This window comes from Gavia stellata, chromosome 18 (genome assembly GCF_030936135.1).
Source record: "Gavia stellata isolate bGavSte3 chromosome 18, bGavSte3.hap2, whole genome shotgun sequence".
Taxonomy (NCBI): Eukaryota; Metazoa; Chordata; class Aves; order Gaviiformes; family Gaviidae; genus Gavia; species Gavia stellata.
In genome coordinates, this window is record NC_082611.1 from 11,696,117 (window position 1) to 11,723,992 (window position 27,876).

General features: G+C 38.9%; 1 protein-coding gene across 1 annotated transcript in view; it reads left to right on the forward strand.

Annotated features, from left to right (window-relative positions):
- Positions 1-27,876, forward strand: part of SHISA9 (shisa family member 9) — a 189,301-nt gene that overhangs the window by 141,643 nt on the left and 19,782 nt on the right. The window contains exon 3 of the mRNA XM_059826549.1: positions 26,871-27,026. Coding sequence (XP_059682532.1) covers positions 26,871-27,026 — 156 coding nt within the window. The remainder of the gene's footprint in view (positions 1-26,870; positions 27,027-27,876) is intronic.

A 27,876-nucleotide genomic window follows, 5' to 3' on the forward strand; every position in this document is an offset into this window, starting at 1 on the left:
TAATAGAAATAGCACAATCTTTTTGGTGTAGTAATACTTAAATTCACCATTAAATTTTTTGGAGGGTCTGGATATAAAGCTGAATCCCTGGGATGAAAGCATGATGATGATAACCTTGTTAAAGATTAATTGGTTATAAACATTGGTACAATTGGGGAGCATGCAGACTACCAGCACATTATGTAAATATGTAAAACAATTCCCTTTTAAGTGGGATGATTACTGTAGCTGACAGAAGATGTTTCCTTTCTTTTCATCAGTCAAGTCAAAGTAGCAGGGAATTTAACACATTTCACTATAATATTAGGACACTAGCATTAAGAAACGGTTAAATAAAAATATTTCTCTGAGGTATTAATTAGAGACGCTTTGGTTTATGCTCATAAACCTTTTTATATTCTTTTTCTTAGAAAAGTAATTTCATAAAGAGCTGAATGTTTGCAATTCTGGGTGTAAAAAACCTGCAGCTAACGGGAGAAAGAAACTAAATGAAAAGAATTGAAATAAAATGCTATTTTTCATCAGCTCTTATATGATACTTCTTCCAATATACAGCATGTGGAAGAAATACATGCAATTCTCCCCTGCCTCCTATCAGCTATTTGTAAGGACAAAAAATATGATCTCTGACAAACATAGGAGCCTTTTGCTCTTTACATTCCCAATGCCCCAGCAGGCACGGAGGAGCTGCATTTCCTTCCTTCCCCACAGCAGCCAGGCAGGGACAGAGGACTCAGCCTCTCCTCTGGGGCCTCGCAAAAGACATCCTGCGGTTCCTTTGCACCAATGTCTTATTACCCAGAGTTGCGCTGCATGGCTTTCTTTTCTGCCATTCTTCTCTTGTTATTCCTTTTAGGAAGAAGAGGAGGAACAAAATTGGGCAAAATGTAGATTCACACCACTGCAACAGGCATAATACTTGTTACTGTGACTCTGACCCCATCAAAATAACTCTCACACTCATGTTCTTGTGTACGCTACTTGAAGAAAAAGCCCAGCTGGCTCTCTTCCCACTCAGCCACCCAGTCTTTGCGTCACTGAAACAATTTGCTCCAGCAGACTGAATCACCCTCCCAACACACTGGGAGTGCCACAAGCACTTCCTTGTATTCGTAGCCTTGAACAGTCCCTTCTGCCACTGCTGTACTTGTGGCGGGACTCAAGGAGCAGCTCTGGACTCACGTAGCCCCGGGCTAGGAGGAACCTGGTAATCCCCTACATTTTCTCTGGCTCTCTGGAGCAGAGTTCTGCCAAAGAGCAACACATCCATCTGCTAGTCTGTCCCAGCCCGCCTGGGCTTTCCCACGGGCTGCTCTGTGCCGTGAGGACTGAGTTCACATCCAACCATCCATGTAAACATGGCTACACTGCTAGCTGCATGTGAGCCCACAATGTGTCTGAAAATTACTCCTGTAGGCCTGTGAAAGAAAAGCCACTCTGGTTTAGGAGATGCCCGTCAAAATACGCTGAGAACATTTATAGTGTATAAATAAAACCCACTTGCCATACGGGCTACGTGTTCGCTCCATTCAGAAGAGAGAATCTCACCCCTGGTGCATAATCTTTGGTGCATTTTTACACTACATAACAGGAGAACAGAGATGCCCTTTCACTGAGCTACCTACAAAGTACAGCATTTGGCAATTCAGTGAAACTCCTGTCTTACAGTAACTAATCTACAAGTGTAACAGCACATTTCATAACAACGATCTGCACGACGTGCAAGTCTAGCTGTAAACAACCTCTGCTACTGCTGCAGTGTGTCCACAAGAAAAGGAGTGCTACATTAGCTCCAGAAAAGTAATAAAGTTTAATGATCCAATTATGCTTTTGTCTTTAACAAAATACAGAAACAGTTTTGTATATGGGCAGAGTACTTTCTCACCTACATAAGCACTGTTTGGAAAAGAACTTATAATAAGTAAAACTACAAAACCATATTCAGAAAGTCAGTTTCTTGTTTAGAATATTCTCCATGACATTTTTTTCTTGCTGGTTATTGCCATTATTTGTTTCTAATAACAATGGGATCCTGACATGCCCTCTCACACATTTTCAAGTAGCAAAATTTGATTTGAAATATTTAGTTTCTTTCTTATTTGTCTTTTTCATTCTTTGCTTGGAGGAGGCCTGGCTTACAGTATCAGACACTGTCTGTCACTCCTCTGGTCACACTCTGTTTTCTTCCTCTGGTCACAATTTAATATATTCTGCCCTGCTAGCTGCTATGAATCAGGAGCTCAATTTGATTGGAAAGGAGTCCAAATTGGTGAGCAAGTGGCATTACATAATGACCAGCTACAGATGGAGTTGGGGTTGCTGTTGTTATTGAGGTCTATAGGTCATAAATGTTTTCTTATTATGTCTCATCCCCTTGTCTGTATACCAAGCAACAGTCTACATTGTTGCCGCTTATAAGCATGTAGATCAAAAACATTCTTCTCACTCATGTATATATGTAAGTATGTGTGCATATAAGCAGTAAGTCTGTATCCTTCCTCCTTCATTAACCAGCCTGGCACAGTGGGGTTCCTGGAACAGAGACAGGGTCTGGTTTTGAATGTGTAAGCAACAATAATTGCCAAGATTACCTTTTTATTATCCTCATCATCTTAGTCACATGCATAGTGGTTTTCAAGCAGCCTTTTATTTGTGAGAAAAGAGGTGATTGCGCAGCTGAGAACTATGGGAGATGGTATAAGATCAAGCTTGGTGCTTGTAAAAAAACAAAATGAAGCCTCTGCTCATGAAAAAGATCAGCCACCAGACTGGTGTTTGTGACAACTGAATTAGAAATATTTTTCAAACAGTTCATTCCTACATAAAGGCTAAACTTGTAAAGGTCAGCAGAATGCTGAATTATTTCCTATTACAACTTCAGTTGCTGAAGGATGCTTTTCCAGTGCAACTAGATTTTAAAAAGATTATGCAACTTTTTTTATATGAACTGCAACTTTGTTTATATGAACTTTTTTTCTGCTTGTGCATTTGCCAGGATAATACATTTTGCACTTTGGGGTTGTTTTGAAGATAGTAGCTGCAAGACAGAGAAATTCTGAATACATATTATTGCTCAGTAATGACTGAATATGCATCCCTTTGTTGTTGTTTATTACCAGAAAAAAACCCACAGCAGTTACCACTAAGAGTAACAAAGTAATGAGAGCAGATTATGCTTTGTGCTTGGAAGGGTTTTGAAATTTCAGAATTTGTTTTACTTCTGGTTTGGATGAAAACTAAACATTTTGGCACATTCTGCAAAAGACCAGCCCAGCACTGAAGCTCTGCCTGTCCTGCACCTCGCTGGATGGGACACAGCTATGGAGCTAGGCAGCCGACTGCCAAGTAGCTGCAAACTGGAAAGCCAAAATCCCAGCACCACATCGGCGCACCAGGAAAGCTGCACAACAGCCAAGAGCTGGAGCCATCTCCCCAGCAGCTCATCAGATGTGCCATGGAAGATGAGGGAGTTGGGGAGCGGCTCTGAGCTTTCGCTTCCCCATCAGCTTGCCGGGCAGGCAGCAGAGGTATTTGGCAGATAAGCTGACAGAAACTGATACAACTTTCAAAACCTGTCCATTTTTCACTAGCCTTTGGTTAAAACCAAATTGCCCCTGGGTAATGCTTTGATCTTCACAAATCAGCATTCTCCAGTCAAAGCATCTCTGACCAGCTTCAGCTGAGACTCCAAATCACAAATTCCACGAGAGCTGGATGCCTGTCTCCATCAGGCTCCTTTGCAAATCCACTCTTCTGAGAGCATCACATTCTTGGGATGCAGGCCTGATGCCATGGGTTTTAATGTGTTCAGGATTAGAGCCCAATGGATTTCACACTAAGAACAACCAAGAGATAAACAACAGCATTCTTTAAGACTCTTGTGAAATAGTCTGTTTCTGAAGACTCGGGACAAGAGAAAAACATTATTTTTACATAAATTTACAATATTTACATTTTTAGTCCTCATTTTATCCTTCCTGAAGAATGAAAAATTACTAATGATTTATGATATTTAGGAGTGGGGGAAAAACGATGAATAATAAATGTCATTAATGCCAGCAGCAATTATAATTGAATTGCCCACAGACATGTATTTCTGCTTATTTTTCCCCTCGCTGATACTACTACAGGAAAACATGAATTCACAACTGAATTTGATATAATTTTACACAGCTAGAATTAAGACTTAATATTTTACTTACACGAGGGTCATGATACTTGTATTTAGTTGACATTCAATAAGCTGTTCTAATTGCACTTTGTTTTGAAATGAGAACGATTCATTTGAGACTCATCAGTGTTGAGCCATGGGCCTGAAGTTTTACTACAGGGCTTCAGGTCTTTGCCCAGACTCCTTTAGCTTCAGGTGTTTTGGAAAATAAAAGTGCATTCAGAATTTAACAAATCATAAATTATAGTCCTTTGTATTTGATCAGAATTATTACCTTTTATGAACACTTCTAGCTTTGGTGCTTTCAAAAAAAAAAAAATCATACTCTGAATCCAGGATTCAACTGGCTTGTTCTTGAGAGGGTGGCTAACCTTCCCAAGCAACCACTTATTTTACCTTAATCTTTCCAGGCTATGTATTTTTAATCCTTACTCTGTGTGTTTTTAATCCTTTCTCTGTGTGTTTTTAATCCTTTCTATGACTATAACAATCATACAGTATTTGTAGCTGTATTCCACCAACACTAAAATTTTAAAGATTTGCTGTATATAAGCCTAGTAGCATCATATTCTAGAACAGTAAGTAAGCCACTGGGACAGGCAACTTGCATATGCCTACTCTATCAATTAACCAAGGGTCAAAGCTGGCCTTTCTTATATGGCCAAAACTCCTATGAGTTTTACTTAGAAATGTTTACTCTTTTTCTAGAGTAAATATATCAGACTTTCTTCCTAAAAACAAAGTGGCCATAGTCTATTTCAAATCACTTTTATAAAGTATCATTCTCCTCATCTTGTAGTTACAGATAAGGCACATAGTGTATCAACGCTGCCTGTATAGCAACCACAGTGGGCAAAATAACAATGGACTTCAGCATCCAGAACCTTCAACCCTTTCTTCTACTGATACTATTGCTCTCATGTAAAATCTATTACACTGTCAAAATAGAGATTTCCTATGAACCAGGCATATATACAATCACTGGCTACAATATATCAACACATTCAAACATGTTTAGTATTACACAGCTACAAATGTAGGAGTGGGTGGTTGCCTGGTTCACATATAACTGCTGCTAATGTACGATAATTGTGGAAACTTCCGAGGTTTAGCACACCTCTCTCAATTCTGTTTTTGGAAACAATCACAACAATAACATGCAAAAGTAATACAATGATTTAGATTATTAACAGGTACTGTTACTTACAGCTATGTACAGATACATAATTTTGTGCTGTTGATATTGGCTCTGATATTGCTTAATTGAGTTTTACCTAAAAATAGGTATGAACTAAAGCTATTTGGAGGAGGATATATGAAATTTTTGTAACATGTGCCTCATGCAAATCTTGGCTATTTCCCTGCATAATCAGTTTGCGTGGTTGAAGGTTGAACTGCAAAGGGCTGAAGCCTGAAAACTGCAATTTCTATAGGCAGTATTGCTGAAACCTGGTGTTTTCTCCAAACCCCACTGCATACAGTGAAAATGATCCACCATCAGGGATTAAACCATCAGGATATATGGTCTTTATCCAGAAAAAGACTTAGGTGCCTGCCTAGTGCCATTGTGTGGGATGGCTTTAGATGTTTAATACATTGTGCTCAAGCGCTTTTTATCAAATGGGTCCCATATGGAAAATAAAATATTATGGGTGTAAGCCTGCCCTTATCCCTTCCTGCCCTCAACCAGGCTAGGACGTCACATGAATAATGTGTCTACATGCATGACATGGTTATGTGTAGTACCTGATCTAGCGGGGAACAGGCTGGCTTGGCTTTAGAAGCACCAGTGCTGGGCTTTTCCAGACACAGCTGTCTCTGTACACAGAGACCCTTCTAACTCAAATGTACTCCTGCCCAGAGCTGAGATTTTACAGGTTCAGATTTAAAATGCAAAAATACTGTTTTCCCCTCCCTTTATGCTGTTTGTGTTATCCTGTTATACACTAGATGACATCAGTGTCTGAGCAATGTGGATCCCCAAGCAGACTGGTATAAAATGAACAAAAAGTCAGCAACCTTGCTGCTAGCAGAGTAACTCACTTGTTACAAACGACAGCACCTGTTTTCACCTTTGCTCCATAGAAAAGCCTCGTATTTTAATATCCTGAAGCATAGAATGTATTGGTTACTTGCAAAAAAATACTTTTGGAAAATAGGTGTTTAATTCATTGTCTCTTCCTCAACTTTGGGCTTAATAGAATAGAATAGAACAGAACAGAACAGAACAGACTATTTCAGTTGGAAGGGACCTACAGTGATCATATAGTCCAACTGCCTGACCAATTCAGGGCTGACCAAGTTAAAGCATGTTATTTAGGGCATTGCCCAAAAGCCTCTTAAAGAATGACAGGTTTGAGGCATCAACCACCTCTCTAGAAAACCTCTTCCAGTGTTTGATCACCCTCTCGGTAAATAAATGTTTCCTAATGTCCAGTCTAAACCTCCCCTAGTGCAGCTTTGAACCTTTCCCACAAGTCCTGTCACCGGATACCAGGTAGAGGAGCTCAGCACCTCCTTCTCCACTTCCCCTCCTCAGGAAGCTACAGAGAGCAATGAGGTCACCCCTCAGCTTCCTTTTCTCCAAACTGGACAAGCCCAAAGTCCTTAGCCACTCCTCATAGGACATTCCTTCCAGCCCTGTCACCCGCTTTGTTGCCCTCCTCTGGATGCATTTAAGTGGTACTGTCTTTAGCTACGCAAAATCTCTCAAGCCTTTGTTTTAAATGCACAGTAGGAAGTCCAAGTATCAACATGAACAAGCACTATTCTCTAAGGAAACCTTGCTAGGAAGTGACAGCAGTTAACATTCTAAAACAAAGAGATACTCATATAAATCTACAAGACAGAGTGCCTACAACATCAAAATTGTCCCGCACTTATATCCCTTTTATCACAATAAAGGTCAGGTTCTTTCACCAATCTCTAGTCAAGTGGACTGATGCATGTATAATAAATTACACAAATGCCCTTTGTACCTCTATTATTTTGTGAAAAGGAACAGCTAAGCAAAATGAGGAAAAAAATATAAAACATAACAGAAAAATCTTTATTCTCTTCTCATTGAATTTCAAAGAGAAGAGACAGAAAAGATTCATAATTGGCAGTTAAGCACATATTTATCTGCCTTCTGGGTCTGTCTCCAATCTGAAGAGTGAAAGATCTTGCAATTTATTTCACTAAATGCAATAACTGTTGACACACAGAGGAGGCATTCTTATGGTATTTATTCACGGGACAAAAGTCTCAGAGTTGTACAGCTTTCTCCATCTTACCCTGATTGCAGGCAAACCACAGAATTTTGCTACACCTTGCAAACACACCTAAGTTTCTTCCATTGCAAGTAATTAAATAAAAACCTAATAAAAATATGGAGAGAAGCTGGACACACTTCTAGTTTCCATGTTCGGCGTGGCTATTGCATCATTAATATCCGTAACATTCAATGACATATATAAGTACATAATCTTTTTTCCCCCCTACAATTTTCTGCAAGATTTAGGATTAATGAGCATTTAGTAATCCCAACATAAGTCAGATGGAGTACTCAGAAGAAAAGCTGTTCTGATGCCCTATCCTGTTTCTGTGTATATAATGTTGTCTACTTTTTATATTCAGTTGCTCACTCTAAATTGCAAGGACAACTGATATTTAACAAAAGGCAAACTCTGTTTCAAATATTTTTCATTTATTTGGGATTTTTGATGTGGATTCCCCTAAGCACTAGAGGATATAACAAATCATTAGTGGTTCTCTGTGGATACAGGTGATTCTCCCAGATATGGAATGTAATCAAAAAAGATCTTGCTGCTGAAATCAAACAGGGGGTTACTTGTATATATACTTTCTGTACATTAAGAACAGAAATTCTAATATAGGCATCTGAGTTCCTGGCTACAAAATTACATTGTGTGTGGATTGTACTGGATGTGGAAAGGCTCAATACTAAATGTGCTGTATTAGAATGGCAGACCCCTCTGTCTTGCAGACATTATTGCTGTTTCCTTGCTTATAAAGTTTTGTCTAACTCGATTTTTGTTTCCAACTATTTGATAAAACAAGGCTCTAGGATAGCATCATACATTTCAACCATTTCTTCCCACTGAAAACTGAAACATTCCTACTAAGCTGCCTCATGATAATATCTAGGTTTCTAACCATACATGAATCCATTCTGCCAGGCCAGTGCAATGAGCAAACGCTAGCTGCTGAAAAGTCCATACAGACAAGTTAAAATGAAAAAATGTTGTTGTATTATAACAATTCTCCACCTACAAATGCTAAAAACACTGCCAGAAGTATATGAAGTCTTTCCAAAAAATATACTAGATGCACTGTTTACATTGCAAGTCTTCTGGTGACTTCACCATGAGTACACAAGGCTGTTGTGGTGTAGTCAGGAATTGAGGTACTGGACTCTGAGTCCACTACTACTGTTTAACTAAATGTCTACTTGTTTTCTCCTTGCAAAGAAAGAGAAAGAGAGGCAGGTTACTCTACGAATCAAGCAAAGGGATCACTACAACCATCAGCAAGAATCACCCTTGGGTGAAACATGACAGCTGTTTAATAGGTCATAGAAATATTAAATAAAAGATTAGAACATGGTCCAAAAATCCATAATGAAGATACAGAAGGGAAGACTAAATGATTACTATGTGATTTATCTTTAATTATACTGGAAAGGAACTATTAACCACAGCATTTCTGGCTGTAAATATATAACACAGAGAGAATTTTCCTGAAGTAGTGTTGATTAAAGTTGGAGGTAAAATACAATAAAGACAAAGGGAAACACATTTACAGCATGTTGAGTTTCTGTGGGAAGTTTGAGTAATGTTCCATTATTATGAACAGAGATTATTTACAGTAACACACTGTGAGAAGCCATAGTTCTGACAGAATTAATACAAGGACACAGCCTTTGGTCACAGAGGAAGTTCACAGGCATCCAAATATCAGAGCTTCCAGCAGGCTCTCCTTGGGGCAGGGACTGTGCCTTTTTCTGCCTGGCAAATTCTTAACACATCAGGAATAAATAAATAATAATAAGACTGCATGGGAAAGTTTTCATAATAATCTATGTAACATTGCTTCAGTCAGCTGCACAGGAAGCTTCTTGCTCCCAGGCAAAGCCTTCCAGGCTAACAGTCTCAGGGATGAAAACCTGACCCTGTGCCTAGCTCCTGTTGATATTGCTGTGCCTAGAATTTCAGTTCTTCCACGGGCTGTTCATTTAAGCTGTCATAAATGAAAGCCCACAGAAAACTGGGGTCCTCAGCAGCTGACTGGATCTGACACTAAGGCAGAGGAGGTTGAGGCTTTGGTTCCTACAAGTTCTAGAGCAAGACGCAATATAGTATAGAAAGGCTGTTGCCAAAACAGTTTTGCTACCAACAAGAAAAGAAAAGAACAGCATACAAATCATACATGTGTGTGCCTGGCAGGAGTCCACAAAGCCTTATTATTGGAAGACATTCTGAGAAAGCTAAAGAGGCATTCCACAATTCATTAAAAATAATATATGCAGAGTAATAGGTTATAACTAGAAATGTCTGAGAATAGAAGCATCAATTTTATATTTCCTTTGGGCCTGTACTTTATTTTTGAGAAGGAAAACTGCACTGTGAAAGACCAGTGGTTGACAACAGTCTGGCTAATATGGAAACAGGAATGACAAAAAAAGATCATATTATACAGGGACATAAATTGTGTCCCCTCTTCAGCCTGCCTTCTGACACGGGTAGCATTGGGCAGGCACTCAAAATCTGTCCTGGGTGTTGTTCTCATGCCAAGACGCACTTGGGTTCAACAGCACTGTTAATTAGCATCATTGCTCAATAAGCTGTCCCAGTCTCCCATTCATCATTTTGTATCAGCTAATCATGGTTTTTAAAGGGACTTACATTTGATGGCACTGTAACAAATTATTGAAACCCAACACCCTGCATTTCTGTCTGAGTATCAATTTATCAAGAGGGAAAAGGTCCAGTTTTGAAAGGTTTCTCACATTCAGTAAACCCACCCAACTTACCCCGCTGAAAGGTAAAGGACTCAGAGACAACAGCTTTTTATTTGGATTGTAACTAAATAAACAAAGTAAAATCCTTAAGTCAGAAATGTCAGTCATTAGTACATTGCCTCATTTAGGAAAGATAATACTGCATGAATACAGATACCAGTGAGAGCAGTTATATACGAGACTCAAAATAATGTTCCTATGGTATAATGAAAGACAGAACCAAAGCTCAGGGAACTGTCATGGAATAACAACCACCCCACCTCCAAGGTGTCAGTGCAAACATAACCCATGTTCGTTTGCAAGGGACTGAGAATTAATTTAACAACTCATTTTTATTCAGTGGCTTTTGTGAAAAGGGTTGTTGATCTCAGTCACTTTCCAGTGACCACATTATAAAACAGAGCTCTGAAAGAGAAACTAATAAGAAGCTGGTCTCATCAGGAAGGTCAAAAGAGATGAATGGGGTGAGACATTCTCAGTGAGGTATGGGACTTCTGCATGAGGTTAGGGCACACTGGCAATGAGGAGTGCAAATAAACACACTGACATGTGCACTGTGTTGAGGATATAAAAGGTACTGTGAATCTAATTCATCAGCACCGCATTTGTAAATTAAACGGTGATGAGGTATCACTACAGAAGATATGCTGAATTACTGCAATTCAGTTTCTAAATATTGGCTTAACTCCATTAAAGTAGGTGTTCATAAAATACGTTCAGGCAGAGCTTCGGAAATGTTCTAAATTTGCCTGATTCTGCTATTCTTGAAAAATCTCAGTTTCACTGGGAACAAAGTAAAGCCTAGCCTGAGCACTGATCAAAACCTCACCCTAAATAAGATAGTTTTCAAAATATCAGATCTACATTTTCATCCTTTTGCCTCAACTTAGAAATTATACAATGCACCAATTTGTAATGAGTAAGAGAGAAGAATGAATAGAATGGTAAGCAAATAGAGGCCATAAAAGGAATAACCTAGGAGCTGAGAGACTTCATTAATTAATATTTTTTTCAAATTCCAAAGGAAAGAAACTGTCGAACAAATAGTTTATGGAGGCCAGTTTCTTCACTGTAGACTCACGCTGTGGGTATTTATACTATAATCATAAGAGGTGGACACCTTTTATTTTAAATTGACCTAGTAGCAATTAGAAGGGAACAATCATCTTCCTCTCTGTTTCTTGTTGTTATGCCACAGAATGGTGGCACGTACCTGTAACTTTGTCTTCTCAAAGCAGAAACATGAAAGTGAAAATAGAGGAGAAAAGAAAGTGGATGGGAAATGTGTCTGGTGTGACCATTCTGGACACAACTATGTCAATGGAAGTACTCCCATTCCTGCAGCTTCAGGCCAGCTTGTCATTGTTGTTCTTCTTCAGAACCAAAAAGTACTGTATGCATATTTCTCACCTTCTCAGAGAAGGGGGAGCAACCTATGTGGTATGTAGAGACAACAGTATATCTTCCTCCTGTTGTAACTGTCTCCTTAAATGCAGCCATGAAAAGGAACAAGGTAAAACATTTGGGATGGGACGAGGGACCCAGAAGGGCTTCCCCGGCCATCTTTCCAGCATGGGCAGTATTGGCAGCCAGGATATAAAGGCCCTTCTACATACGCCTTCAGTGATGGAGAGTGCTGGGTTGGGGTGAGATGGTGCTTGTAATCTGTACTGAGGTAGGGTGAGCAACAGTCCCCCAGATAAGCTGGCAGGAAGAGGACAGGATAGCTGACACTGTTCTCTCTTTGTTTTGCCTTTTTGGCTACAGCTATGTTTCTGAAGAGACTGCAGAGTTATCTCCAGCTGTGCTGGCCCCTCCCAAGCTTGGGAGTCTGTCCCAGTGGTGGTGCCAGAGGAAGTTCTGGGGTCAGTGTACCTTTGCCTGGGTCAGGGTGCCTGCGGTGCCTGGCAGAGACCTCACCTAGCACCAACGATGCACTGAGACAGAGCAGAATAGGAGGATGGCTCCAGAGCCAGTTATCTTGGCTCTCCAGACATAAGGTGGAGACCAAAGAGTTACACTGGAGATATTTTCATGGATCCATATACTATTCCTGCCTTTCTGAGATAGTACAGACACCTTCAGTGCAGATGTTTTTCAGGGAAATGTAGCACAGACAGCTATAAACTTGAAGAGAAGACACAGCTGAAGGTGCCGCACAGCCAAGCTGTCATTCCCTGCATAGATTATAGGGAGGAGGAAGACGCAGAAAAAGGTCTAACTTAGGATAATGTAGAACAGAAATAAGCACTAAGAAAAGAAAAGGCTCTGAGAGAAACCTGGCAACACAGTACAATCCTCTGGCAGGAAGAACTTGCAGGTCTCAGATTTACCTCTGGCATGGCAGGATGAAAGAGGATGATGCATAAGCCATGAGCACACACCCTCGGGACACTGACCCGACAAAACTATCCCAGCTGTAGTACTTGCAGCACTGATAACAACAGTGTTAACGTACATACACACTAAAAAGAAGCGTAGTGCATCTACAGCTCATAGCACAACAGTTCACACACACTCACATGCTCAGCCTAATGCATTCTGATTTCCACCACTGGACAGGTGGAGGCTTTTTCCAGCTTTCCCTTCATGTCAGCTGCATATCTTGAAGAGTATTCTTGACTAAGCAAATTGGCTATGATAATGTAGCCCATTATGCCTTATTCTCAGAGGAGCAGAGTGACCTGTGCCTAGCCTACTGCAGTTATTTTGATAACTGCTTTCAGAAGAAAATATTTGCATTTTGGCAAAAAGATTGTAATAGGATGGATAATCTCAATCTCTGTTCAGGTGGCTGAAGTCTTTTAAAAGCCTTTGAAATTCGCTTCTTCAAAGCAATAGGGTTTTCTAATTTATTGAAACATGTGTTCATCACTGTCCCTTTAACAGTAGAGTTACCACTGTACAAAAGGCCATTAAAATGCAAAACCAGAACCAGGTCATCTTTATGCTGCACATCAGTGTACGTGCATGGACATTATTGATCACAGAAATTACACATAAGAGGTTCTTAAAATAACATGGGGGTTATGACAGCAGCTATCACAGTTGCCTTTTAAGTCCAAAGGTTCAAAATAAAATGGCAACATTACTGAAATGTTAAAAAAGAAAATAATGTTCCTGCTGACACAGGATTGCCTATGTCCTGATTATAGAAAGATTTTCTCTGTCCTCCCTTTCCTCCACTCTCATATCTACTTGGCACTTCCTTCAATAGGTCGGGATGTACATCATCAGTAGAGAGGATCAAATAATGGGAGGCTGAAGTCACTTAGTATACTTTTGAATGATCATTAAGTTTATTTAGAATACTAAAATTAAATGGCATCTGGGAATATGATGTTCAGTTCCTTACAAAACTGCAATTTAAAATCAAATAGAAAACTTAGGAATAAGTCCCTTCCCTTAGTAAATACCTACGTGATAATTCCAGGAAAAAAATGGACAGATAGTCTTCCCCTGTTTCTCAGGATAGGTTCTGAAATTCACAATTTTAAGTGCAAAAAGGAAAGTATTTTTTAAAAATCTGTTTTCCCATTTTATCTTTCTTTTTGTGTCTAGTGCCTAAGCATGAAACAAAGAGTTACTTCACCTCTTGCTTAAATGTCATCAGTAGCTATACTAGGAAACGTTTGTGAGTAATGAGAAAGTTACAAACAAATAACTGGTTTGTGGCCAGTGTCAAGTACGTAGCAAGAGTTATAAACTAAACATCTGCCACATGCTGGTAACAATGCAGGGGCTAAAAAGACCAGTGAACCTTATGAGCTGACAATGCATGCCTCTTCTCAAGTCATAGGGGTTTTAAAGTATGTTTTCTTCCTGGTGAGAATGTCAAGCTCTGTAAACAGGATATATAACTTTTAGTCAGACTGCCTATCTGCAAGGTAACATGATAACCTCTTTCCTAAGCAGCGTGGTTAGAAGTGATTTACTTTAAAGAAACTGAGTTGGACACTTATCAGCTTTATAGTCACTCTTAGAAGATATACTTAGTCTACTTTACTTGCATTATTATATTTCAAGTTTCACTTCAGAGGCCTAAAGCAAATGGGATTGGCTAAAAGCAAGAGAGAAGTTCAGAATATACTATTTCTCCCTGCCCCGAGATAGCATTTTCTTTTTCAAAAGAAGCTATTTGTCTGATCTTCTGTCTCACCTAATTTTTTCCCCTGAAACTCTTGTGCATATATTTGGATAAAACATCATTAACCAAACAGAAAATAATTTGAATCTAGCATTTATTGAAATACCAATGTGGAACACATCATAACTAAGCAGCTAAATGTTAAGCTATTATTCTTCTACATAAGGGGCCAATCCCAATCGCTGTGTCTCATATAAATGCTTGCTTATATCAGGCTTGGTGTTGATTAAAAGACAACCATGTATAGGACTCCAAAATACTTCATTTTTGTTTCATTTTTAGTTGTTAAAAGCCAACATCTGAAGATTCAAAGAATCGACTTGTCCCTTTTAGAAGACAGCGCCTCAGTATTGACTTTAAAAGGCAATGATTTCAAGAAACTAATCAAAATCAGCATCAGAAAAGGGAGGGGTCACACCTGAGGACAGGAAGGGGAGGTTTCAAGAGCACTTGGAAAAATTATAACATGTTTCTAATTGATGGCTCAGAAAGATTCATCCTGCACACTTAGAGAAAGGACTTGAGTCCTCTAAGTGCCATTATCTTTAAGAACTCACACAATGGATGAAATTCTGTAAAACTGTCAAAAACAAAGGTGCGCTGTCGAGCCTTAAAAGAGGAGAAAGAAGACAATTAAAATAATTTAGTAGTCATTTAATTCATGAATTAAGGGACAGAGAAAAGGAAGGGAGGAAGGAATAGAAATCAACAGTTAATTCATCAAACTTCTTATAGCATCTAATCAAAACATGGTCATGAATAACAACTAATAAAGATTTGTCAAGAACAAATGGAGCTAAACCTAAGCAATTTCCTTCCATGACAATGTAACAGGCCCTTTGGATGGGGGAAAGCCGTAGATATAATAAATCGTGATTTTTAATAATATTTCAGAAGTTGTTTCTAGAAGGTAGGTGCAAAATGGTCTAAAAACTGCATCCAGAGAATAGTCCCTGATGATTTTTATTTTTTGAAATGGAAGGATATACTGAACAGAGTTCTGCAGGGATTTATTCTGTTTCCAATACTGTGCAATATTTTCATTAATGAGGAGAACAATGGGACAGAGCATACATACACTTACTAAATTTGTGGACAACACCAAGTTGGAAGGAGTTTCAAAGGCCTTCAAGGACAGAATTAGAATTCAAAAGATCTTAAAAAGCTGGAAAAATGATGTGAAAAAACAAGATGCACCCCTATTAAATGAGATGCACGATTCTATGTATAAGAATAATCATCTAAATGAACACAGGATAGGAATGAGATGGTAAAGAGCAGTCTGACATAAAAGGATTTCTGGGCTTTAGGGGATCAAAGGCAGGAACAGATCAACAACACCATGCTGATGCCAGAGAAGAAATGGTACACTAGGGTGCATAAATAAGTAGAGATCTGGCAAGATATGAAATGCCAAACCTCAAGAAAGATGCGTTCAGAAAGTCTGGATTTCTGAGACCTCTAATCATTCTATGTGAGAAGACTGAAAGCATTCCTATTCCGTAGTGCAGAGACTTAAAAATACATAAAATGCTGCAGCACAAGGGATAGTAATCATCTGCTCTCCATATCGTTGGAGGATAAGAGAACTAATGGACTTAAACTGCCTTAAAGAAAATGTAAACCAGATAATAGGACAAGCTCTCTAATGGTGAGGATACCACCAGAATAGCACTAAAAGTGGACCAGATTGTGCAGGTAGGCTGCGGAGCCCCTCACTGGAGGCTTTTTAAAAACATGACTAACATTTATCAAGAGTATAGGTAATCCTTTCTGAGAAGAGTATGGGATAAACGAGGTAATCTTTTGAAAAGCCAGTCATTTGTATTTTCTGTGATTCTATGCAACAAGATAACATGCATCCTACTCAGTAATTAGTAAATTTTGTTCTCCACTATTCTAAAAGATAACAAATTATGGCTATTTCTCTGAGTACAGATATCCAATCCTTCACTGACCTTCTGAGCTCTTTCTCTGAGTTTTTGTTTGCTTAACACAGACTAACAAAACAAAAATGGCACCGACATTGAGACTTGCACATGCGGCTTGGGAAAGAAGAGATCCATAACTGGATATTACAGCTTCACTGTAGCATACTGATACATTTTCATTTCTAAAGAGACTCTAAAAGAATAAACTAAATTATGCCAGAAAGTAAAAAGCACACTCTTCTTCATTGCCGGGTCAGGTATATCAGGACAGAATATGCCACTGGGATATGCTCAGGTGAGATACCTATTTAGGTAAAATATTTCTCAAACCCCACATTAGCTGGATGATTAGCTAGTGAAATTGTCCTTAACCTTTGCTGACTGAAGGGGAACAATGCTGAGCAACTTCCTTCCAATTTTAACTCCTAACCACTAAGTTACTGCTTAGACATAACAGTAAATAACAAACACATAAAGTTGGTAATATGTTTGCTTTTATAATTTTTATACTGTCTAGTCTTCTCCTTCTAAACAGTTGGTATATTGGGACAGCTAATAGACAAACTAGTGGAATGCCTAAAGTAAGGGAAATTTTAATATATTCAAGCTGCATAAAAATTTACATTTACTGGTCATCAATAACCATTACAGTAAGAGAAAACAATAAACAAGTAAGGCATATAAACATTTAGAATAAATATTATAATGACAGGCACGTTGCCATTAAGTAAAAGTATATTAATTGCTGGAAGAAAAGTAATTTCAGAACAGGCAAAACCAAGAATCTGAGCTGGCTGGTACATCTTAGCAGACTCTTTTTATTTCTGTGAAAAGGTACAGAAGTGTTTGATTTGTAAAACAACTGATACCTTATGGAAAAGTGTAAAGACCATACTTCTGGGCAAAAAAAATTCTGTTGTGTAAGTCAAATTTGCTGAATTTATCTTTTCTTAATTTGCATAGCTAAGGACATTTGCAGTGCTCAAAGTGTGTATAACTGGTGGGTTTAATTAATTTCTCCACTCTGCTACTTGAGGCAAAAGAAGATGAAGAAAACCAGAAACGTGGGTGGGAGTGAGAACACAGCATCACTCCCTGCCCTCCCACAACTCAAGCGCTGGAAATTGATATGAAAGCAGGGTCTTGATATCTCAAGAGTTCATCTGCTTATTGCCTTCTTAAAGGTTATAATCCTCTGTTTGTGAAGCCACAATGGGTTGCTCTAGAGAAGATTACAATGCCACAAATCCTATCAGAGGATTATAAATCTGTCAAGTTGTGAGTAATTATGAAGGAAAAGCAAACCTTCAGAGGACACCAAAATAACCTTCATAAAAGGACATATGGTGTCACATAATAAAAGTCTACATGCAAAACCAACCTCAGACTGTAGCGCTTTTGCAAAGCAAGAGCCCAGAAAATAGTACAAGAATGTGAGTGCAACGGTACAGCACGGAGCCCAAGGGAAATGAAAAGCAGAAGAGAGAGAGCTTCCAGCCAGTTTAGTCACAAGGCCAGTGATATCCCACTCCCACCCTCCTTGGATGGCACTAAAACAGCCAACTGATTTCACAGAACTCTGCTCCTACACACTTGGAGTCTAACCAGAAACAAGGAGCCCAAACCTGAAACATGATGAAGGTCCCATCTCCTAAATTACTTCAACCACAGAGAATTCAGCACCTCACAGCATCAGAGACTTCATGTAGAAGACAGCAGGAAGCTTCAGTCACCGGCTCTTGCTATACACAAAGATGCAGTTGTCTCTTTCCCCATTTGTAATCTGTCACACAGAGTTCAGAAGAGCTCACAGGCAGAAGATTCTTATAGATAGAAATAATTTCCATAGATTTAAACATAAAGTGGCAGCAGCACATTCAATAAGAAAAAGGCCTTTTTACAGGAACATTGTGTGCACTTACCTGGCTGGACTCAGACAGCAGTGGAGCCCCACACTTCTTTGGCCACATTACTACTAATTTTCCTTCTTTCATGTTTCAACCCCCCCTAAAATCATTATTCACAGAAATATAATATCTGACTTTCACACAGGTAAGTGCCTGAAGGATGTAAATAGAAAATTAAAGGGGTGGAGGGAGGAGGATTTGTATTGTAAAATTAGTGCTGTCCTCATCTGCACTTCAGATAGAAGTATTGAGAATTAAGAGTTCATCTGTTTCCGAGTGTGTGTAGATAGCATTGCCTTCGTCTGACAGAAGCAGAGAATTCCACTGCACTGGAAGGAAACTTGGGAATTTTGCCATTTAAAAACAGGCACGGGGCATTGTTCGAGCAACAACAGCACTCTGACCACACAACTCACTGATATGTATCTGCAGTTTACCTCTCCCGCCAGAGGAAAGTCAGTTCCTCCTAAGATATGCACCAAGGGCAAAGCACTGTGGATTTTGTGATCTGGCTCCTTGACCTTCTTTCCCATGTCCAGATGAATGACATTGTCTCTGAACATCAGCTCATGAGTGTCCCTACCGTAATGCTTTCTCATAAAGACTGCATCCACAATAACCTTGTTCATCAGTGTCTCAAATTAGATCAACAAGGTGCTAAGAGTTACTATGCCATCCTATCTCTTGCCAATTTTCAACTTGAACCAACAGGAATTTTGGTGTCAGCACTAGGAACCCTGCTGATTCATAAACGCTTGCAGCAGGGGATACGCTTCACTTGCCTATGCTCCATGCTGTCAGCACAGCCCGCAACACCATTGTGTCATAAGGAGTTTAATACCTTTTTGAATCTGACAGTGTAACTGAAGATGTTCCTGCGTCCAGCATTTTTCTGTTTTGGAGAAAAAAGCTTCTCCTCAGAAATACACTGAGAATATCTATATGTGAAAGACCATGCAACCTCTACCATGGAAGACCGCAACAGACCAGAGGTTAATCACATAGGAAGTGGATCGAAAACTTACAGCACTAGACCTCAGTATGCTGAGAGACACTTGCATTCAGTGGCACCATGGAGAATCAAGAATATAGCATGTAGCATGGGACTAACTCCTAGAATTGCTTGATAGGACAGGGGAAGGCTCAAGACAGTATGTTTGATGACAGGCATTTACACTGTAGACTGTCACTTCCATGAAACAGAAACATTTTTTTGCTGGATGAAATGCCATCCCACTCATCTCAGATCCTTTTTGTGATGGTGATTAGACGGGTAGGTTGTCTGCATTACAAGAGTGTTTTTGTGATATGGTGCAGAGGCAGAACAGATAACTGGCTAGCATCAATTGCCATGAAAAATATGTATTGTCTCAGAGCTATTGCATTTAGGGAAAATATGACTACTCACATGACTTGTGCATCACTGATGAGAAAACAAAGAAGTCTTCATATCATAAGGGACAGAGACTTATAGGGATGACTTACGATACCATTATATACAGAATAACACAAGTCCATGTGTTACTGAGGTAGAAACTCATCTAAGAAGCCGCATTGCAAGGCTACAAGTATTGAGAAATGGCAGCAGTAATGATCAAAGTTTGGAAAGACTGTCAGATGAAGAAAGATTGAAAGGAGTGAAATTTTTTGCTTCAGAAAAGAGACGAATATTTGAGAAGTGGAAAAAAACCCACATAAAATAATGAATGGCACAGAAGCTGGATTGTGAGCATCTGTTCTTGCTAAAATACAAAATCAGTTAAATTGCGAGGCAGAGAAATTAAGATTAGATAATAGGAATACTTTTCAGTTTAGGACTTGTACTAGACTGTGGAAAATGTTGCTGCAGAGTGCCATTAATTTAACAAGAGCTGAAATACCATTTTACGACTATGTGGAGAACAAGACCATGCAGATTTATAACAGTTAATGCAAACCAAAGGGTTTAAGAAGATTGCTGTTTTGGGGCATAACCTGCATTGCTGTTTCTGGGCATAACCCCTAGTGTAAGGGATAAGCACGCACCTTTCAGAGACAATTTTGCATATAAATACCACTGGGGCTCTTGCACCCTCCTGTCGCACATCTAGTACTGGACAGAGCACAGCTACTAAACTGGATGGATGACACATATTACGTATATGTCTGTATGTGCACAAACAGTGCATTATCTAATGGGTGTGCAGCCTGATTTTGATGTACCAGCTGTTGCAGAACATACCCCATACGTATTCTCCTGCATGCAATGATGCTCTGGATATGAATAAGAATATCCTTTAAAAACACAACATTTAATGCAAATCTGAAGGAAGGGGCAAAGAATCTAAATAAAAAGACAATGTCAATGACAATACAATACCCACAAAGAGAGAAAAAACTCAAGTTATATAGGTGTAGGAAAATGCACACACACAAAACCTCAGAGAGGGTCAGTTCACCTGCATTGGGACAACCTACAGAGAGGCAAGATCAAGTATATAGGCCAAGGATTTGAGTTTCATCCCAACAGGAGGCTCAGTCCCATGAATGGAGAACAGTCTTATTATCCAGGAAAGAATTGGTCTGAAAGGAATTAGTTTACAGGCATAGTCAAGTTGTTAAAATCCCCCCAGCTTTCATCATATCTGGAATTTTTCAGAAATATCACCTGTAATTTCTGTTGAGGCTTGTAGGAATGTGAGTATAGATTTGCAATGCTGGATGAACTAATCTTACAAAAAAGTATAATACACTCAAGAACAAAGAGGCAAATACACATGTTGGTGGCAGTGCAGTTATAGATGGGAAGAGAGTAATTTTATACTGGTATTCCCTAATCACTCAGATCTATCCTGTTTTCATAGCTGTTATTCTCAATTTTAGTTAGTTCAGGGTTTTTCTCTTGAGTATCTGAAAATGCTCAGCTATTACTATATTTTGCTCTGAATTTTCCCTTTTCCCCCCCTTGACTTCCCAGTCTTCTTTTGTCTGTCTTGTTCTCATTTCTTTTGTATGTGTGTCTGCAGGTGGCTTTTATAGCAAAATCTCATTCTTCTTTCCTGCCCTTCCCCCATCCTCTCCTGTTTTGTTACTGCATCACCTGTCTCATTTGTTCTTTTCTTTATGCCTCTAACTGCTCATTTACTAATAAATTCCATTCTGTGACTATGGAGTTTTTTCATTTTCCCCGTCTTCAAGCACTGACTCATTGACTTCATTGCTACAGAAAGGAATGAATCTCCAAGCCACTCTACAGAACAGGTTTCACTCTCCCATGGCTGAAGAGGAGGAGGACAGAGGCTGAGCTTAAGGGACGTTCATGGCAGGTTGTTAGCTCTCGAACAGTGAACAAGCTTATTATTGCTAGCAGCCTATTAGCATCCCTTCCTCTAACACTGATTATTTCCCATAACCCTGGCAGCTTCTTGACAAGAATAATCAAACTAGGTGAACAGCACAGTATATTCTTTAAACAATGCAGAAAACAAAACAAACGTACAAACAAAAGGTTTTGGGGCTTTTGCCTTGTCTTACCATGTTGTGTCAGGTGTTTCCACATTAGGTTCTTATTTGTATGTAATAATTGCTGAGATGCCCATTCCTTGATTTCTGAATGAAGTGCATAAATTAGATATGACACCATCTTAATTGGATAGTGTGCAGCATAACTACAGCAACCAATTACACTATTGTCACCGTGATGCACACAAAAGCTACTCCAAAACTCATTATCAGGGAGGGATGGAAACACTCCAAAAAAAGCATTTTCACTTGAAAAATGCAGTAAGCTGTTAGCTGTGACATCTGGATACAAGTTTCAATTGCACAGGCTGAGATATAGGTCAAGATAATAAATAGATAACGTAATGATCAGTCTTCATCAATTACTGGGACTGTGACCAGAAGCCGATGCCTTAGCTGTTTCCAAAGGTTTGTTGTTGGTGGCTGGGATGTAAAACCCACTTTCTCTAGCTATAAACTGGTTTTGGTGCAGCTTCCTTCCAGTTCTTATTTTCAGCTCCATTTGCCTCCCACAAGCTTTTCTATGCCTAGACCTTTTAAGGGGATAACAATCAAAAGCACTCTTCAGCATCTGAAGACCTTTTTCATTTTTCTTTTTTCCTGTATGTCTCATTTCCTGCCCAGCAGACATCTAGCTTTTCTGTGGTGAGCTCCAGCATGCTTCTTCAAACTCTTCCTTTTGGGCTGGTAGTAAGAACAGAGAGCAAACCACTAACAGTATGTCCAGAATGCCTCCTCAAAATCTTGGGAGGTTAGGAAACAGCCTGGCATCGTATTTCCGTGCTTCAGCAGAAAGTAAGTTAGGTTGCGAATATTGCAGGTTTTTTATAATATCACCATTGCTAATCAGCTCTGACTACTCATGGTAGAAGTGCAGCACAAACAGTTTTTTGACTCTTTATGGTGTTCATATTCTCTGTCTTTTAAAAATAAATACATAAATTGGCAGTGGTACAGTGCAGCTGGTTATATGGAATACCGTGCTGGACAGTGAGTGTACTGTCAACAGGTTGCCAAAAGTAATGTATCAGCACAGCCACAGCTTTCAGGTTAAAGTTGCCCCCATTCAGTGAAGCCAGCTATTTGCAAATACCAATTACAGAATATCTGGTTTATAGCATAAAGGATTTAACTTGGCACTAGAAGTCAGTGATAAAGGTGGTAGGGATTTTTCTGGTTAAATTTTCTTCCAAATGAAACCAATCCCTTTTATCCCAAAATATTTTGAATAATCCAATAGATTACTATTTGCTCCCCAAATTTTAACACTATTTTTTCCAATTTCAGGAAAAAAAGTCAAAACCCCAAATTGAAAAATCTCAAATTTTACTTTGAGATCTTGTGAAGTAGTTGTAGACAAATGTCTTTATTTCCTGAGAGAATTCCTATTCAATATTGCTGAGACTGAAGCAGTATTTACAAGTGTAAGACAACAATGCCAAGGCCAATACCTTTTAAAAAAAGTTATAAAATGTGGCTTGCCCCTGAGCAGGCAAGGCAAGTCCTGTTTAAAGACTCCTAGTTGCTCACAGCTGAGCCTGGCCTCCCCCCAGTGGTTAGACTTACACTCCTCATCACCGTGCCTGCTGCAGAATTGGCATTACACCACTGTTACTTCAATTACAAACATTTCCTAACTAGCATCCAAATACAGGTGAATTTACCCATCATCATTACATTAACTACGTCCGGAGAAAACAATGTATGTGTTCCATTTGCTCACTTATTTCTAGAAACCCAAAGATAAGGAATCAGATCACACACAGTTTAGTTTACAGTTTAGTAAGCTTGCAAACAAATGCAACATTCACCAGTTATGGCCAGTTAGACTAAAATTTAGTATGATTCAGATTTAGATGGATGTATATATCAAGCTGAGATTTTCCTTTTAGGCCCTAGGAGTCCATTCCAATGGGAGTCTCTTTATAAATAGGAATCTTTCTTCAATATAGTTCAATGCACTTTGCCAGAGTTTGGCCTTTTGCTTAATTTACTTTGTGCAAATGGCCAATTGAATGACTAATTTGAACTGTGTCTTCTATGTGATGACTTAGTCTTGTGTAAGCATCTGGGTATGAATGAGGGGCACTGTGCAGTCAGTGCAGCAGTGAAAGAATGACTGTCATTAATTTGCTTGAAATTCATAATTCAGGAGAGTTCTGGACTTTTAACAGTACAAAAGATAAATCAAAGATCATGTGGAAATGGGAAACATACTTCTTTACATCTTCATAAACACTCAAAGAACCAAACCTCAGCAACATTAGTAACCCAGCAACCTAGTAACAACATAGTCTGCCACTGAACGCTTGGACAAAAAAGTACACCTAATTAATCTTGCCCAGTACATTTCTGGGGTAACTTTCTTCACTATGTTTAAAGCGATGACTGAGTAAAAATGATAGGTCTAAGTAAGAGACAGAGATAGAAAAGCAGTCCTGGTTAACTACACCTTATTTAGATTGTTCTTGCAAGTCTCCACAGCTGCAAGTCACTTTGGCAGTAAGCATAGAAATACTGGTGCTCATAATACTTTCATCACAGTGAAATCATGATGTTTTGACAGACTGAATAATACGAATTGCCACAAGGGAACTTCGTGGTAGTAGCATCTATGAAGTGTTGATTTAGATCTACTCAGAAAAAAATTAGTGAATGTAGTGGTAAAAGGTTGACACCTTCCCCATATTAAAGGTCCCACCCATGCTGGTATCTTTAGAGCTGCCCTGTCACCAAAATACAGCTGTGCTAGCATTCCTCCTCAAAAGTGTACTTGTAGATGCAACCATAAAGGAGAGACATTTGGAAGATATGGATGATTTGGAAAGAGTGGTCAGCTATTTTATAGTTCAGGCCATTGGAGTAAGAGGCTTTCCTTAGCTGTACTCTAGAGGTAGAATGGGAACGGAATAGGATTTCGTGAATTCTTGCTCTAAGAGCCACCCACTTAGTTACATCAGACCTGTCAGTACTGTAGCTGAACAGGAACTTACTGAGAGCTTTTATTTATTAGAAAATAGCAATTTATTGAAATAACAACTGTTTCTGTGAAAGGGTTGACTTAACAAACTTACCCTTTCAAGGTAAACCTATCAAAAAGATTCAAAAAGTGTTCCAATATTCTTGGGGGAATTCTGGAACAGAAAAGTTTCTGGTTTTCAGTCCAAAATAAGATCTCTCTTTTAAAAAGTGAGCCAACTTCTTTTATATATATATATATGTGTGTGTGTGTGTGTTTGTGTAATTTTGAAAACATAACAAAATGTTTCTTCTGATCTGACATAATATTTGCAAAAAGAAGTCCAACTTCAGATTTCATTTGTTTGGTAAAAAAAAAAAAATACTTACTGAAAAACTCTTTTGTTATGGGACAATAATTTCTCATTCAGCTCTACCTGCTATCCACAACACATTCAAGGAGCGTGTGGATGTGGCATTGTGGGATGTGGCTTGATGGGCATGGTGCTGTGTGGTGTGGGTGGGTTGGTTTTAGTGTGGGTTGTGGTTTGTGGGATGTGGTTTGTGGGTGGTTTTGAGATTTTGAGGGTTTTTTTTTTTTTGGTGGGTGTGTGGTTTTTGTTTTTGTTTTTTTTTTTTTTATGGTTGGACTTGATGACCTTACAGGTCTTTTCCAACCTTAGTGATTCTGTGATTCTGTGAACTAGTTTGTTCCCTATTAATAACCAGTAACAACAAGAAGAATCATATTGTTATTAGATGGTAGCACTTCTACCGTTTTTCTTGAGTTGCCTTGCGGTGCCCTCACAACTTGTTTATAAGTGTATGTGGTAAGAGGATGTGATTACACTGCTCTGCAGAAGCAGGGGCTGCCTCAGCAGAGACTGCACCAGGCAACAGCAATAGCGAAGAAGAAGAAAGTTAAAAACCACCTTAGCTTTCCTTTTCTCTCCCAGCAGTAAATCTGTTAACTGGCTTCAGAGCTCCCGCTCATGCTTCATTAATGAGCTGTGGAAAGCCAAGTGACTCAATTCCCTTAAAATCCTGGAAAACTGCAGGGATATTTGGCTCCTGCCAGATCCTGTGGGCATTTGGGGGGTGGTCCGCTCACTCCATCATAATAAGCCTTCTTTCCCCTAACTGCCCAGCTTGCTTTCTACATGATCGTAAGCCTGTGCTTGATGCTGTGAGAGTTACTGTATTGTCACAATTCAGCACCATGATTTCATTGCAGGAGAAAAATGCACTTGTCTGTGATTTCAGAAGCCATGACAAGGTTCTAGGATTGACAATCAGCTTCAAATATCTCAATATACACAGCCTGGAGAAAGACTCAGCAAAAAAGATATACTGAGCATGTTGAAATGTGTTGAAATTTAGGTTTGCAAATTGAGTGCAGCACAGAATTCTGACCAAACTTTTCAGAGGCTGGAATCAAACATTAAAACCAACTAATAGATTATGGTATATCTTAGAAAGAAAAGTATCCAGGCTGTATTCTATACCTTAAAGGAACATATCAACTACAGAATGGATATGGGGTGAGTGCTAGTATAAAACTGTACATAAGCAGTAATTAGCTCCTGCTTTTAGGTATGTCTGCTACAGAAAATGTTATCCTGGTATGATACTGTGATACCTACTGTCACGGAAAAGGAGAAAATACAAGGACAAAGTGTGAGCTTTGAAGAAATTACCTAATGATAGTCATGAGCCAAAATTGCATATTCTGCACTGTGGGGCATGTCTACAGAACACAACATAATGCTGTGGAAATAAACAAGATGGTTACATATTAAAAGCAGTGTAACTACATATATGCAGCAGCCTGCCTGAGCCAATTTAAATTAGCCTGGCTATTTAACTGCACAGAATGATACTACTGCTCTGTATTCAAGCTACCTTGGAATAAACTTCAAGTTTTGTTTTGTATCCTAATGCTGCAGCAAATTCAGTCTTTTTGTTGGTGTTTTGAAACCTATTTTTTTAGTTCAAAGATCTTTTTTATAAAAAAGTTAGCATGTATTGCTACAATCATTCGTCAGTCTTTAATCATGCCATTAACTGTTTGAAGTACAAGTTTGCTGTACTCAAACTCCCACTTCGTAGTAAATAGTGTTTTGTTGCATTAAATCTCATGACATATCCTGCATAAGCTGTACTGAGTAATGATGGTAAGACCTAAAGACTGATTTATTTTTTTCGTAATACTTGTTGATTTTCTTTAATACAGATCCACAACAGATGAATAATATCATGCCAACATCTCCCCTCCTTCCTCAGATGGCACATCAACATTCATATCCCAGCCTGGGACAGATCACAAACCCATATGAGCAACAGCCCCCAGGCAAAGAGCTCAACAAGTACGCCTCTCTAAAGGCAGTCGGTAAGTAAGCAACACGATGCATGACTTCTCCTTTAGACCAGTATGTTGCATTTGCTGTTGTCAGCTGACATTCTGCTTCAAAGTTAAAACCAAAGTCTTGCTCATCTGGATTACTTCATGATAAAGTTTCATATAGAATATCATGTTAGTTGGAAATGTATTAAAAATTAACAGGGGGACTACAATTAGTGATAAGAAAATTACATGTAAGAATTGGTGATCACATGCGTGTCTATATATGCACATAAAACCACACCATACCTACTGTACACCATTTTTCAGCGAGTTTCACCTATGTTGTATGCATAGGTTCAGCCCTCGTTCTTTATGCCCTGAATATGCCTACCTATGCATTTTCCATATTTATCTGCACAAATGAGAGAGAAAAACATCAGATATGTTGCAAATTTAAAGCATATAATTTAGACACCTGCTAAATACTTCCAAAAAGAGAAGATGCTTGTATGCTTCCGAAGTAAGAGCTTTCACATTTTCTGCAGAATGTGCATTAGTAGGTCACTGGAGGAATATTCTGAGGCCTTATGATTTCAAACAATTAGTGCATCACAAAAGTTCCTAATAAAGATCCCGGTGGTGGCTATTTTCCGTGACTGATTAATGTCATATGCTATTATTTGAAGCAAATGGGGGAACATCCTCAAACAAACAGTTGTGGGGACAGAAAAGGACAATAGTGAGTAAAGATTTCAACATAATTTTCATATTGGAAGCATAAGTTGTTAGTACTTTTCAGGGGCTATAAATACCTGCTGCATACCATGTGAAGACAGAAAGCCTTTATCACCTTACATTTCAGGCCCCTTCAAGAAAACAATAAATTAAGAACTGG